This window comes from Micromys minutus (assembly GCF_963924665.1).
Source record: "Micromys minutus genome assembly, chromosome: 17".
Classification (NCBI taxonomy): domain Eukaryota; kingdom Metazoa; phylum Chordata; class Mammalia; order Rodentia; family Muridae; genus Micromys; species Micromys minutus.
This window is the reverse complement of record NC_137952.1, coordinates 34,107,936-34,122,857: the sequence shown is the minus strand read 5'-3', so window position 1 is coordinate 34,122,857 and position 14,922 is coordinate 34,107,936. Positions and strand designations below refer to the sequence as shown.

The 14,922-nt window shown below is 47.5% G+C and overlaps 1 protein-coding gene across 1 annotated transcript; it reads right to left on the bottom strand.

Moving 5' to 3' along the window:
* Positions 1 to 1,356: 1,356 nt before the first annotated feature.
* TMEM127 (transmembrane protein 127) lies at positions 1,357 to 14,871 on the bottom strand. Its single transcript, XM_080930924.1, has 4 exons — positions 14,737 to 14,871; positions 14,025 to 14,342; positions 5,911 to 6,075; positions 1,357 to 5,115 (listed from the first exon to the last, which is right to left on the bottom strand). Exons 2-4 carry the CDS (start codon positions 14,266 to 14,268, stop codon positions 4,808 to 4,810), a joined length of 717 nt encoding a protein of 238 aa, XP_080787050.1. The 5' UTR covers positions 14,269 to 14,342; positions 14,737 to 14,871; the 3' UTR covers positions 1,357 to 4,807.
* Between the last annotated feature and the right edge of the window lie 51 nt (positions 14,872 to 14,922).

Genomic DNA, 14,922 nt, shown 5'->3' with positions numbered 1-14,922 from the left:
CTTGCATAGGCTTTAGAATTTTACTTATGCCCTCACTAGTATTGTGCTATCTTAGATGCTTGTACTAAAATAAAGTTTTCTTCAAAGGGAAGAATAATTTCTGGTGACTAAAAATTTAGGCTTCTCCTGCCCTATCCAGGCTGAATTTAGTGTAGAAATTGGTAATGTGCTTATTTCTTCTTGAGAGAAGTTTGTGAGCAGTAGAAAACAGTACTGGCCTCTTGAGGAATGAGAGGGTTGTACATTGCTGCTAACAGCTTCCCGAGCCCTTAAGGTCTGTGCCAACCCCAAACGTAACCATATTTGTTGCTATTTGTCTTATGAAGCAGAATGGAGGACCTGTCCTCTGGAAAGACAGAGTTGTCTTCTCTCAGCTTTGACAGTTTCCAGGAAAACAGGGTTTTTATAGTTGAGAACACAGCAACCGCAACTAGAAAATCCTGAGCGTGTTTACCTCCAGAAGATAGCATTGAGGGCTTCATGGAGACTGGGTAATTTTTCCCAGTGGTCCTAGAACTAAAAATTGAGGGGCCTGGAAAGACAGCCAAGTGGTTGAGAATGTTTGCTTGTCTTCCAGAGTTCATTTTCACCATTTTGGGTGGCTTACAACCAGTAACTCCAGCTCCAAGAAATCTAATGCCATCTTAAAGTTTCTGGAGCACTCATACACACATGGCATATTCTCATACAAACACACAAAATTGAACAAAGTGAGGGGCTCAGCAGAAAAAAGCATTGGCTACTCTTCTAGGTTCAGTCCCCCAGCACCCATGTGGCAGTTCACCTCTATTCAGGGATCTTTGGTACCTTCCTCTGGCTTCCTTGGGGAGCAGGCATACACATGGTACACACACATACCTGCAGGTAAAACACTTATACGGGTAAAACTGTTGAGTCAAATGGCTTGCTGGGCAGACATAACTTTTGAGAATGGCACCTTCTGTTTGGGGACCCACTCAGAACCATAACCTGCTAAGTGTCCAGAAAATAAATCAAAGAATCCAATGAAGTTTATGCTGCCTCCAAATCCAAACTTACTAGACACTGTGCCTCTTTCTTGGTGGTAGGAACCTGTCTTCTTAGTAACCTGTTCTTCACCTTGAAAGGCATAGCTTAGGCCATGGAGATGACTTAGAGAGGTCAGGTGTGATGGTTCGTGCAACAACTTTAGCCCCAAATGTCTTCCCCACAACCCATAAGGAACTCATATCCCTAAAGAGTTTGTTTCAGTTCAGGCAGACTCATCCACACTGTAGTCATCTTCTCTGTTATGTCCTGCATGAGCATGTCACAATGGCACTCCCACAAGAAAGGCACAGGAAGACTGCAGGCTATTTGAAAACAAAGGCTATAAAGTTTATTAGTTCTTTTTTGTCTCTCCACAGAACTTTGTATTCCATATTGTCCTGGCCCAGGGCACAGGCACCTCTAAGTGAGAAACCAGCTAAAGATTTTGGGGTTATATAGACAGAATGGCCTTTCCTCCAGGTACAACAGCCACTTTGTGTTTCCAAAGGCCTGTCTTTGCTGTCCTTACCCAAAACAGCTCACTTTTGAGGCACACTTGAACTACAAGGCTGATCCCATCTTCTAGTGCATATGACAGGGATGGAGTTCCTGGGCTCCCTTCCCCAGCACCTGGCTGTGATCATTCTCTCCTCCTCCTACCAGGCCTGAGGGTCCTCCACACAATGTACACCTGTCTCCCAATCCTCACATTCTCAGGTGCTTAATATTAACAACCCCTCCATATCACCATAAAACTGGATCCCCCCCTTTTTTTAGCACCCTCCTATGGCTTCCCATTGCTTTGAGGAACATCAGATGGGCCTTCGCCATCCTACTTCACACCACATCCTGACCACTACTGCCATTCCCTCAGAGGGGACAGCCTCTCCCTGAAATGCTCTTCCATACCAACCCAGCTCCATCCGCTCACCACCTGGAAGATGTTACTTGTTCAGGTTAGATCCACCTTCCCATTTCTAGCATAGGGCTTTCCCAAGGTCTCCCGGAGACTACTCATTTCACTGTTTCCTTGTGGTTGAGTCTGTCTCCTGAACTAAGGAAAGACAATCCTAGGAGAGAGGATCCTGTTTCTTTCATGGGGCTCAGTGTTTTGTGCATAATCCAACAGACCCTTCATAGAAATGTGTGAATGGACACATAATGAGAAGATAATCAGTTTCCAGGAAAGACATGCATCCTGCTAGGAATGGAACACTTCCCAAAGAGAGCCCTAAATGTTTTCACACACTTGGGGTCCAGTGCATGGGTTGAGAATGAATGAACTAAAAATGTGGGTAGCCATCAAGGTCTCACCCATCAACTGCCTGGAAGAGTGACTCTGCAGGTCTTGCTCCCAGAGTCATTTTTATTCCCAGGCTTCTCCCAGAAAGTACAGTAGAGATCTGAAACAGCTCTTCTGCAGCTAATAAGGACATGCAGAGAGAGGCAGCTTAAGGTCTGTCGTTGAGATTTTGGGCAGTCACCTACTGTTTCTGGCTGTGGGCTTTGAGAACTTCCTCTGTGAAAGGTGTCAGGAGTGGGAAGCTCCCAAGATCAAAATGTTACGAGTGGTACAGGTGCATGCCAAGACCCTCCTAACTTTGCTCCATATTACAAGCTTCATCAATGAATGCCTTTTGCTTCTCTGGAAGGAAGAGAATAAATATCTGGAAAATTGTGATAAAAATGACAGGCATCCACTGGCAATTGTGTTCTCATTTGTGGTTCCTGGGTTTTGTTTTGTCTTTTAATTTCTTCCCTAGAAAAGAAAAACAACCAGGAAAATTTATGTGACAAACTATCAGTGTCAGAATGGCAGGGAAAAGAGAAAGGCCAGAAGAACGGGAAGCTAGTAAAAAGTGGGTTCCAAACCACAAGGAACGGTCCACAGGGTCAAGTCCTCATTCACTTTGGCATGCATGTTTGGTGCCTGGTCTTCTGGCCTGCTCCCTCAGGTGCCATATTAGAGAGAGTTGGCTACACACTTCAGAAACCTGCCAATGATGAGCTCAGAACTTCACAGAAAGTTAGTCTTAATTTAGCTCCTTGATTTCGTGTTCAGGCATCACCTGGCAGCCTTTCTTGCCTCAGAGAGGGGTCTGGAAGAAGGGGAGAGTCATACTGGTGCACACTTTGGCATTGCAGCAGGGAACTCCAAGCAGATGCTTTCTTATGGGCACACTTGGTCTTCATCTGCATAGGCATTGTCCACATATTCACCACTCTTTCTGGCCAAAGAGTGGGGAGTTGACAGTCTTCTTGTAGTCACAGTTGAAAAACTGTATTCATTCTCCATTCTTGTTCAAAATGTCTGTTGTCATATGGGTGGGAGGAGATTGGAATTCATCTTCCCCTCAGCTAGCATTAGACTCTTATTCCAGAGAAGCTCACAACTGAACAAGAACAGCTTGCCTACCTGGATTCATGCTGCAGGCCTCTCAGGTCTTACCTACCTTATGCCCCAGATCTTCAGGAAGAAAAAATACCCCCCCCCAAAAAAAAAAAAAACTGGACCCAAGGCAGACAAATAGCTAGAGTAACAGCCCAGTAGCACACAAGACCAGCATACATTCCAGAACGGGAGAGGGGCATGCAGCAAGCTGTAGCCCCAAGTCACAGTCTAGGGCTACACTGACTCTGAAGGCTACAGCCAGGCCTGCACATCTGACAGGGTCCTGACACCAACCTGGTGGGCCTCTAGGTGGAGTACCTATATGGAGAGTAGAGGGTCCTGCCCTGCTTGGCCCGTCCCTGAACTGAGGCCAGGTTCCATCTCAGTGCCACAGTTCTGAGGAGCACCACGCTGGCCAGCCAGCCAGGCCATAGTTCTCAGCCCCGTGGGGGCAATGTGGCCCTAGTTCCACAGAAAGGCCCCAGGGAGCCACAGCTGCCTTGAAGAAGGAGCCAGGACAGAAAGCCTGCATTCTGTTGGAGACTGGGAGACATAACTATAGGCTCAGAGGGAGCTATGTCCAAAATATTGCAGAGCCATAAGGGATGGGCTACATTTCTGAACAACAGCCGCCTTATCCCTGTTTTAGAAAGAGAATGGCTGCTATTGCTTGGTTTTGTTATTTTCTTTCAAAACCACTCACATTAAAAGGTGAAGGGGCTAGGGCACTCAGTCCCCTTCACTGGGGTCCTCGATAGGATCAGTCTTTTGTCTGGTTCTGTTTCCTTGCCTGGTTCTAACCACGGGAAGCCAGGGCAGGGCAGGAGAACAGTTGTATTGCTCCCCAGCAGTGATTCCTTCTCTCCAGAAAACCAGGACACATGAGTGGCCTGGACACTAAAGTGCAGAGAATCCACAACGTGGACAGCTGGGCCTGGAGCACTCTAGAAGGAATGAGGGTCAGCCCAGAGATACACAAGTGGCACAAATGCTGGGCCTGGCAAAGTGAACCTGCATGGGATAGTCCCTTCCCCTTGTGCTCTGTTGGTACCTCTCTCAGGGACTGACCACTACCAGCAGCAACCCAAGGAAAGTCCCAGTCCCAAAGACATGGCCCACAGAGAGAGGAAACTTATCTGACCATCCCTGGTTGGAAGGAGCTAGTGAATAGGAAAGGAGTAGAAGGTGCTGGGAGGGGAAAGAGTACATTATATGAAATCTGAGTCCCGGCTCTGCAGAGCAGGGACACATGGACAAACCTAAAAGCAGAGTGTCTCCTGTGGAAGGTTTGGTGAAGATGGTCAGGGTCCTACTGATGAGACCTGCTGGGGGAAGCAGCTCCTCTGGGTGTAAGAGGAGCTGTGGCACTGGGGGAAGGGCTGCTGAGAAAGAGAGCCCTGGCTGGCATTAGGGTGTGTAGGCAGGGGGTGGCTGGAATTGATTGATGACCTCATACTCTGCTGGGTAGGGGTCATTCTCCTCCATCTCAGACAGTAGCTCCAGTGCTTGTTCTTCTTCCTCTGTTGGATAGTGGCGCAGGAGGTTGGCTGCAGTAGCCAAGATTGAGGCTCCACCAGCTCCTGCCACCAGGTAGAAGCTAACAGCAAAAGTGACATAGACTTGGGAGCCATGGTACTTCTTATGCTGTTGCTGCTGGGCCAGGATGAGCTCAGAAGCCCAGTAGGAAAAGCCAATGACGGTAGCACACTGTAGGACTGGGAGACAGAGGGACAGCACAAAAGAGGGTCAGCAGATAGAATGCTTAAGATAGAATCACAACCTCTTACCCTGGTCTCAACTTGCCCAGCCAAGACCCTAAGAACTTGCTTGGCTATGTGACTCTTGCCCTGGGGCCCTGGACAGTTATCTGACTCCATCCTGAGTAGATAAGGTCTATCTTAAGAATTGCTGTTCAATGGTAGGCAGCTTGCTTAACATACACAAGGCCCTGGGTTCAATCCCCAAATCCACCCTATCACCCCAAAAAAGGAAAAGAAGAAAAGAAAGAATACAACTAGATAATAAGGCCCCTGGTTCTGGGCACTGAGAAAGAACAGACAAGATCGTGAAGTTTTAGAAATTGAGCTTGGACTGAAGTCAGTCATTGTCAAAAGCCAAATCGACGCAGCCCAGGCCTGGGTGAGAAAAGTGGCTGGACACGGCAGAGGAAGCAAGCCTGGCAAGGAGCTGGGGAGAAACTGACTGCACACCAGACATACTCTGCTGGCATACTCCAGTCAAGACGGCCCAACTCCTTCTAGGATTACATCAAGCCCTAAATGTCTATGAACTTAAATTGTCATTTTTAGAGAGTCATGAGATTCCTGTGAAGTTCTAACATCCCCTCTAATACTGAGCAAACTACTCACAAATGACAGATGCCAACACTAAGGCACCCCAGGCCTTGAAAAAGCTAAATCTTATCACACAAGCTTCTACAGAGAAACAGTCCCATATACCTCCATGCTTCAAGGCCGGTCCTCTCCCATGTGAATACACCCTGGGCTTACCAGTGAGGATGTGAGCAAAGGCATAGCGACGAGTAATCTTCAGAGCCGGATGCTTGGGCCCAAAGACATCCAAAAGGAATGCAGAGAGACTACACAGGATGCCAAGGAAGCAGAAGGCAGCAATGACCCTCAGGAGCAGCACTGTCTGGGGGTTCATGCAGAAATCTGTGGACAGAGAATGGTGGCTTCATTCCTAAGAAACACTGAGGCAAGTAGTGTATCTGAAAGGATCTTGGCTCCCCTCCACCAGGGTCTCTGGGAGACAGAAGCCCTGGAGTACACAGTATGTGCTCCTGGCCACCAGCTGCAAGGGACTTCCCTGCTGCAAACTGGTGTTATCAGTACACCTCAAGTCTATTTCCAACGAGACTAGTCTAGGCTGACTTGTCATGTTCTTTGGTTTTAATTTCTTTGTGAAACATGATGTCATGTATCTCAGGCTGACCTCAAACTTGCTGAGCAGGGATGAAAGATGACCTTGACCGTGTGACCTTCCATCTCAGGAGGGCTGGAATTACAGGCATGCACCGTCACACATAATTTTATGGCACTAACCAAAGGATTTACTGTATGCTAGGCACTCTACAGACTGACAGTGCCCACTCCCACACCCCTTCTGCTGTTAAGATAGTCTTAGCGTGTAGCCCAGTATGGCTTCATACTCTTTGCCTCAGCCTCCTGAGTACTAGAAGTATAGGTGTGTGCCACCAGACCTAGCTTCAAACTGTTTTTCAAGATCCTGACAATTAATTAAGCTGGCATATTAAGTTATTTTGCTAAAGGATGCTTTGGGCCATTGATTTCTGAGCTTAAACAGCCAGAGAGAGCAAGACTTATTCACTCGTTCCTTCCTTTTTCTTTTAAAGACCTATTTATTTATTATATACACAGTATTCTGCATATATTATATACACAGTGTTTCTGCATGTCAGAAGAGGGCACCAGATCTCATTACAGATGGTTGTGAGCCACCATGTGGTGGCTGGGAATTGAACTCAGGACCTCTGGAAGAGCAATCAGTGCTTTCAACCTCTGGGCCATCTCTCCAGCCCATTTTTAAAAAATATTTCTTCTTGTTTTTATGATTTTTATTTTTATTTTATTCACATTGGTGTTCTGCCTACTTTCATCCTGTGTGTGAGGATGTTATAGCCCCTGGAACTGGAGTTACAGACAGTTGTGAGCTGTCATTCATGTGGTATTGGGAATGGACCCTGGGTCCTTTGGAAGATCAGTCAGTGCTCTTAACCACTGGGCCATCTCTCCAACCCCCCTCCCTTAAAATTATTCTATTTACATGAGTACACTGTCACTGTCTTCAGACATACTAGAAGAGGGCACCAGATCTCATTACAGATGGTTGTGAGCCTCTATATGGTTGCTGGGAATTGAACTCAGGACCTTTGGAAGAGCCGGCAGTGCTCTTAACCACTGAGACATCTCTCCAGCCCCATGCCTTCCCTTTTCATTCCAAAACAGACATTGAACTTGTAGACACTGAGGTAGTGAAGTAAGTTAAATCAAATACAGAAGGCCAAAGATTATATGATTATGTTCATGGAATGCCAAGAAGTCAGAGTCATTGACACAAAGAGATGATGGCTTCCAGGAGCTGGAGAAAGGGAGGCAGTGCTACTGAATTGTGAGTTTTCAGCTTGGGATCATGAAAAGGTTCTGGAAATGGACAGTGGTGAAAACTAACAAGGATGTGAATACATGCTGCTGAGCTGGCCAGTGGCTCACCCTTGTAATCACAGTACTTGAGAGGTGTTGCCAGGAGGTTCAGGAGTTCAAGGTTAGTTTCTTTTACTTAAGAATCCGAGGCCAGCCTGAGCTTCACAAGACCAGTCCCCACTCCCAGAAGCACCCCCACACAAAAGGGAGAGAAGGCTCAGTACTAGACAGCTGAAATTCAAGCCATAATAGAAAAGCTAGGAAGTCATAACACAAGGCCCTGGGAGATTCAGAAATGACATCATGAATATAAAACCAAAATAGAGTAAACCAAGGAAAAGTGCTAAAACAGGAGAGACAACATTCAGGAGTCCACAGGGTTACAAACATACGTACAAACAAAACTTATATTTCCTTATAGTATTTAAATAGCCTTCTAATTGTTTTCAGTTAAATAATACTGTCAGTCTCCTTTGAAAGTATACAAACTGTGATGGCCTCCCCAGCATAGGAGAGAATAAAGGCTGATACAAAAAGGAGACAAAGGCAGGGTGTGTTTATTGTCAAATGTTTTCCTTTCAGGTGGCCAAACTTACAGGCTACAGACGCCTTTCTTGAGCTTTAATGTCAAATTCAGAATCTGAAAGTAATTCTAGTATACATCCTGATCACCAAGGTGCTGCTGCAATCATGTCCAAGTCTCCAGTCCCAAGAAACACCAGTACCAACACCACAAGAAGGTAGACAGAGGGAAGAAAGACCAAGGAACTAAGTGGTAGACCCACTGACAACAAAAAAGGTTAAATCCAGCAGAAGCAGGCCATCACGGGATCTTGGACAGTGGGAGATGCCAAGCATTTTGTGACTGACATGTATATATGTCCTCAGAATCAGAATTCTCCAGGTAGATGCTGGCTGAGCCCAGACAAGACTCCGATGGCTCCATCTGGCTGCCTTCAGAGCCATCTGTCATGACTGTAACTGCTGAGCATGTGTTTGGGACCAGCCATCCAGCTTGGGTAATTACCTACTACCGAGAAGCTTGCCTGTCCATGAGTTCTGCCAGAAGCCAGCATCAACTCTCATTGCATCCAGCAGTGCCTACTTCAGACACAGGGATTCTGAAGGGGCTGAAGAAGAAAAGCTTGAAGAATGAAGGGCTGATTCCTGGTTCTGATTTGAACATTATTGAAAACTGAACCAGTTCTTTTGGGGGTCTGCATGACATGTGGGAATGCCGTGGCAGAAACCGAGTGTTCTAGTGCCACCAAGAATCCCTCACTGAGGCAGGGTGTAAGGGCTGACATCACAGGCTGCTTTGTAGGCAGTCCACTTGCATCACTCAATGTATCCAGGCACTGTGTAAAGAAGGGGACACAAGGGGGCTGGAGAGATGGCTCAGAGGTTAAGAGCATAGACTGCTCCTCAGTTCAATTCTCAGCAACCACATCGTGGGTCCTACGATCAGAAGAGGAATCTGATGTCCCTTTCTGGTGTGTCTGAAGACAATCGATAGCATACTTGTCTTAAATAAATAAATCTTTAAAAAAGAGAAGGAAAGCAAAGAGAGAGGGAGAAAGGAAGGAGGGAAGGAAGGAGGCAAAGACATTTCAAAGACACTGGTTTTTGATGATGGTTGAACACAAGATGCTCTTTTTATCATCCTTGAAAATATGCACCTGATCTATCCAGGCCTATGTGCTTTTCAATTTTAAAACACTTTAAATAAACAAGATATGTACATGCTAGAAAGCTTCAAGAAAGACACCCCTTCGCCTGCCCTTCCCAAATGCAAACATGGCTGAAGGAAGGTACAGGAGCCTGTGCACACAGATGGTCAAGCATTATCTTTGCTAAGCCTGACTGCCACCCTGGAAATCATCACGTGACTCCTCTAGTAAGGAGTCAGAGGCTTCAGAAGATGAAGTGACTTCCTACAGGCCACACAGTGGCCCCCAGACACTGCATCATATAGCTCAGATGAGGAGTCAGAGGCTCCAGAAGGCTAGATGACTTCCTCCAGATCACACAATGACCCCCAGACACTGCCCTATGCTACTTGGAAACCACTAAGCACTCACTGGCAGCCTTTGTTATTTCCTTGATGGAAATAATCAATCAAACTCTAAGGAGGTATATTGAAAAGAAGGGTCAGATGGACTAGTATGAATGCTGTCCAAGACAGCAGCTGCCGAGCTCATGAAAAAGTAGTGTAAGGACTCAAACCCACTTCAGCAGGAGTAGGAGCAGCAGTAACAACAAAAAGGCATGAAAAGTGTGGACCACTGAATGATGAGCAGTCCTCATACAGGGACTTAAACCTGTGCGGCAACAAGGGCATCTAAGTATATCTGGCCAGAGACACAACAGCCCCCAAAGGCTAGATAGGTTAGGTACATTAAAGGGCATGTGGAGCTGGGACTGGTCTAGCCTCACTAGGGCGACTGGCACAGAGGAAGAGCTTCTGACAGCAGGTTCAAGCACGTTTGTTTCAACTGCCCTTCTCTGCTACAGAGCTATAGTGGTCCTCACCCTTCCTAATGCTGCAGCTATTTAACACAGTTCCTCATGTTGGAATGACCCCCAAATGTAAAATTACTTTGTTGCTACTTTGTAACTGTAAGTTCCTGTGTTTTATGATGGTTCTTAAGCGAACCATAGGAAAACCTTGGTTGACTCCCAAAGGGGTTGTGATCCACAGGTTGAGAACCACTAACTTAAGGGGAAAGCCAAATGTGAACTTCCCTTTGGGTAATACTAACATTCCCAGAGAATGCTGGCAGGGAGTGGGGGTGTCTTAGCATGAGGTAAAACCAGAATACAGGTAGTTAGCCCTGATCAAGAGCATTTCCTAGGGTGAGAAATCTTAAAGTCTCTTTGGCTTCTCTTCTTAAAATACAGTACAGCAGGGAGGGCAAATAACACTCCTTTCCCTAAGAGGCCGCCTAGAGATACAAAAGCCCCCAAACGCTAGGTAGGCAGATACATCTGAATTATTGTGGAAGAGAGAAAGGCCATGTAGGGCTGGGGCTTGACTTTAAATGTGACCAATTGTTTGGTATACTACATTTCACAGTATGCTGTGTCTTCCCTCCAGTTGTGTTCTGGCATGTTTATTTTGGTAAACACTGCTTGACTACCCTTACTATTCATCACAGAAGAAGGCAGCTGCTATGTAATAAGATCCTAAGGAACTGACTTTGACCAAGGTCATTGATGAGTCACAGGGCTGGATTTGTTTTGAATGCTCTGTTTCTTCCTGTCTACCTGTCATTGGCTGACCTACTCCTGACCCATGTGTGCTGAAGGCAGTAAAGCTAAAGTGGCTTCAGACCATCTTCCTGCTGTTCTTCCTTTCCTCCTTACACAAAGGGGTTCAAGTGGGCTAGAGGAATCCCCACTGCCTCAGTCCCTCTAAGCACTTTCTCCCATCTTGGCACCCTATCACTGCAACTCTTGGCTTTCAGCCAAACCTGACATGGACCACCAATAGGGTTCTCTAGTGTCCAGACGGTCATCTTACAGATGTCAATTGTGTTGGCCAAGCCACCTGAGGACAGCCCCCAGGGGGCTGGTGGTGGCAGCCGTATCTGTCACCACCCATCAGGTGCACAGGTCCTCCCTGGAAGATCCTTGGTTCTCCAGTGGCTGCTGTCAGCCTTGAGTCACTTGACATCAAATCCCAAACTTCCTCATTCTCCAAAACTGCTTCCTGAAGCTGGCCGTGGGGCTGCCCTTTGCTGGCCACACTAGAGAGGCAGAGATGGCTCTCAGGGTCTCTGTTCTTGACACCAAAAGTCTGGGTATTTCTAAGCTTTCTCTGGATCTAAGCCCAGAGAAGCTGTGAGAGAGGATTCAGAACAGAATCTGATGAGCTGGCATTTGCTAAAGCCTTCACGGATCTGGTCACATGGCAAGGGTGACCTCAGGTTCACCAAGTTGAAACCTGAGAGATAGTGTGGGGGCTAAAAAGCACAGCTCTGTCTGGGCTTGTGATTAAAAACTCAACCAGGAGCTTGGCTTCCCAAATCCCCTTTGTGCTTTGACAAGGGTCTTTTTCTTTGTGTGCCTTATTGTATGTGTGTGTTTCCTCACCCCTAATAAAAGTTTTTCTCTACTGGCCAAAACAAACAAACAAACACCCCCCCCACACACACACACACAAAAGCCAATAGAACAACAGTAAATGGTAAAATTGAACATAGCTCTAACAGAAAGGGAAAGAAACTCAGAGGGCACTAGGTGTTGTGGAAATAAGAGCGTGGACTTCAGAGTCACCACTTGGATAGGCTGTGTCTCTGAGATTACTTAAACTTGAGCACTTGTAAGTAAGAATTAAGTTAAGGCAAATATGAAGTGTGCTTAGCTCCATGCCTGGTACTGCTTGCACTGGAGTCTTCTAGCCCGCCAGAGTCAGGGCAGGGAGAGTCTCCCTCTGCAAGTATCAATAAGCACCATATTTGCCTAGCACAGATCCTTCCTGGGACTGGACTATTCCAGGCTTCCAGGGTAGATCATCTGGTAGGTCTGAAAATCAGCAGTCACACAGGATACCACATGCCTGAAGGTCTACTAGACACCCCAAAACACAGAGGTGGAGAGCAGCAGAAGGGAAGCTCTAAGGGACTAGAATCCTTGCCTTCTGCAATGGCTCACAAGGCCCCACTGCCAGTGTTCCTATTTATAGACAGGAGCAAAGTGATCCTGGCTTACATGGCCAAGGAGATGGGCAGAGAAAGCAAACTACACATGAGCTAAAAGATCTAAACGTGTAGCACATGCAATGTAATGTTTAAGAAAACATGTTTGAAAAGGACAAAATCTGGTCTGAGTAGTTTCTTAGATTATAAATATATAAGTATATCTGCGAACAAACGAAACCTTGCACAAGAACTGATTTTATTTTAACATGCCTTGACGGCGATGGACACCCAGGCAGAGAATCATGATATACAACATGAAGAAAAACAAAAGGTAAACATGATCAAGGAGACAGCACCACTTTGTCCTGGCATCAGCTAATGGGAGGCAGTATCAGTGATGCCACCCTGCAGGGCAAGCCTGGAGAGCTCAATTCTCTTTTCTTCCTGCATCTCTGAAACAAGGGTGAAAGATCAGACTGCCTCTCTCACCACCACTTCAATGCTATGACCCTCCCATCCCAGGGAGACCTGCAAAGGACAAGCATCATAAACTCTTTACCAGTCTGTGTGACACTCAGCTCCTGAAACAGAAACACCATGGAATCAAATACAAAAGGCCTGAATAAAGGTGAGCGCAAAGAGATGGAAAGGCATCCAGACTCGAGCTCCACAGCTTTTGTGCCATCAGTTATATTCTAAAGACCTCCATCCAGTGTATAGCCTTGGTCTTAAAGAGGGTAAAAAATATCTCAAACCAGAAGCCTGTATCCTGTTCTCTATAAAAATCATCCTAAAGCCTTGAATGTGTAAATATGCAAAGAGAAGCAAATTGTACAAGAACTCACCTAGAAAGACAGTAACAAGCAACAGGATAAGGCTTCTCAGCCTAGACCTACAGCAGGGTCTTTATTTCAGTGCAGAGGGAGTGCTAACCTTTTCACCAAATCCTAGGGCCTGAGCCCTTCGTGAGACACCTTGCATATGTCTAACAGGAATGTATTAGAACTAAAGAGTGTCAAAGAAAGGAGAGGACTTTTGAGACTAGTGCAGAGGACTTGAGGGCAACAAGATGTGACCTTTTGGGCCCCACTGGCTACTTTTAGGTTAAAAATCAGTACATTTCTGCTTTCACACTGCATGGCCTTTCTCCTCACTCCTAGAAACCGAGGAGGAGCTGTGAGGCTCCTATCTCATCCAACAAACAGATCAGATGCTTTCTTCTGCCTGCAGGTCTGGGAAATCTGTTGATGAATAAAGCAACCATCTCAATCAGGCATATCTATAAAGGCATGGAAAACCAAATTCCAACTGTTGAGGGTGTTAACAGAACTCTCATCTGATGACCTGAGATGCCACAAGTCCCCTCTATTGTTAAGTCCAATTATCATAGAAAACTAAAATGCCTTTTACAATTAGTTAAATTAAACAGTTCTGATTTCTCCATCAGTCAAGCTGCCCCAAACAACTTTTCTGCATCTCACATGTCTGTTAGAAGGGGGCGGCTAATTGTGATACCTGACAAACACCCTTTTTTCTTTTGCCTTCCTCTGGCAGAAACCTAAAATAGCAGCAGCCTGGGTTAGCATGGCGGTAAGGAGTATGTGCTTGGCTGAATAACATCAAAATTAATGAGGGCTAGACCCCCAAACAGAGCCACCTGGTGGGCATGAACACCAAGCAAGAATGGGGCTGTTTCCTTTGATAAATGACTGCCTTCGGTTATCTACACTTTAGCCAGCCCCATATCAGTTCTGCACCACCCCTCAAGCCAGGAGAGCAGGAGCTCAGCGCTCTCACCTTTTAGCAGATCCGGGTGCACATAGCCCAGCACGTCTGAGACCCCCAGCTCCTGGCGGGAACAGGTGCCTCCATGGATGTGCAACCAAGCGGGCTCCGCGAGGGCAGTGCACAGCGCCGTGATGGACAGGGCGCCAGGCAGGGCCGAAGCCAGGCTCCGCTCCGGCTGCTTGGGAAGAGCGCTGCTTCCCGGGCTTCTCCGCCGGCGCCCTCCCGGCAGCCCGGCGCCTCCAGGGGCATACATGCCCGGGGCTGCCCGCTGTAGCTCTGCGGTCGCTGGTGGTGGCCGCCGACCTCAGCGGGACGCGCAGAGCCTGTCTGTACCCGGGTGGAGAGCAATGTAATGGGCGGTTGGCCCAGAGCTGTCAGGGCCCGCACCAGAGACTGCGGGGTGGAACCCAGGGTTAAGCACAGACCAAAGGACTGCGGGAATTCGGGGGGCGGGGACCGAGGGCTCTGGATGAGGGGTGCAGGATCAGGGCTCGGAGACGGCAGGGGACTAGACAGGCTGTCGACATGCCAGGATGAACGGGTGAAGGTAGTGGGGGGTCTGTTACTGGCAAGGGGACCAGAGGAGACTTGGACCCGGGTTATCAGACAGAGGGATGTTGAGGGGCGGAGTATGCGGCTGGGCCGCCGAGATCGGGAATCCGCACTTTGGGGTGCGACCTAAGCCACAGTAACCCTCCCTACTCTAGTCCCTGCTCCTCACCGGTCAGCAGGCCTCGGGGCTGGGATGGCGCCGCTCCGCCCGGTCTCAGGCTTCTTAGCTGCCCGGGCCAAGCGATCCCAGGCCCCAATCCCGCAACGCCCAGACGGACCCTGGCCGATGCACTTCCGGCTTCCTCCAACCCCACCCCACCTCTGCCTCCTCCTTCTCCGGCCTTCGCCCTTCCCC

Coding starts and splice junctions, on each gene's coding strand:
- TMEM127 (XM_080930924.1), bottom strand. CDS start 14,268: ATGTATGCCCCTGGAGGCGCCGGGCTGCCGGGAGGGCGCCGGCGGAGA. Junction 6,076..14,024: donor GCACCCGGATCTGCTAAAAG/GTGAGAGCGCTG, acceptor CTCTGTCCACAG/ATTTCTGCATGAACCCCCAG. Junction 5,116..5,910: donor CTTTGCTCACATCCTCACTG/GTAAGCCCAGGG, acceptor TCTGTCTCCCAG/TCCTACAGTGTGCTACCGTC.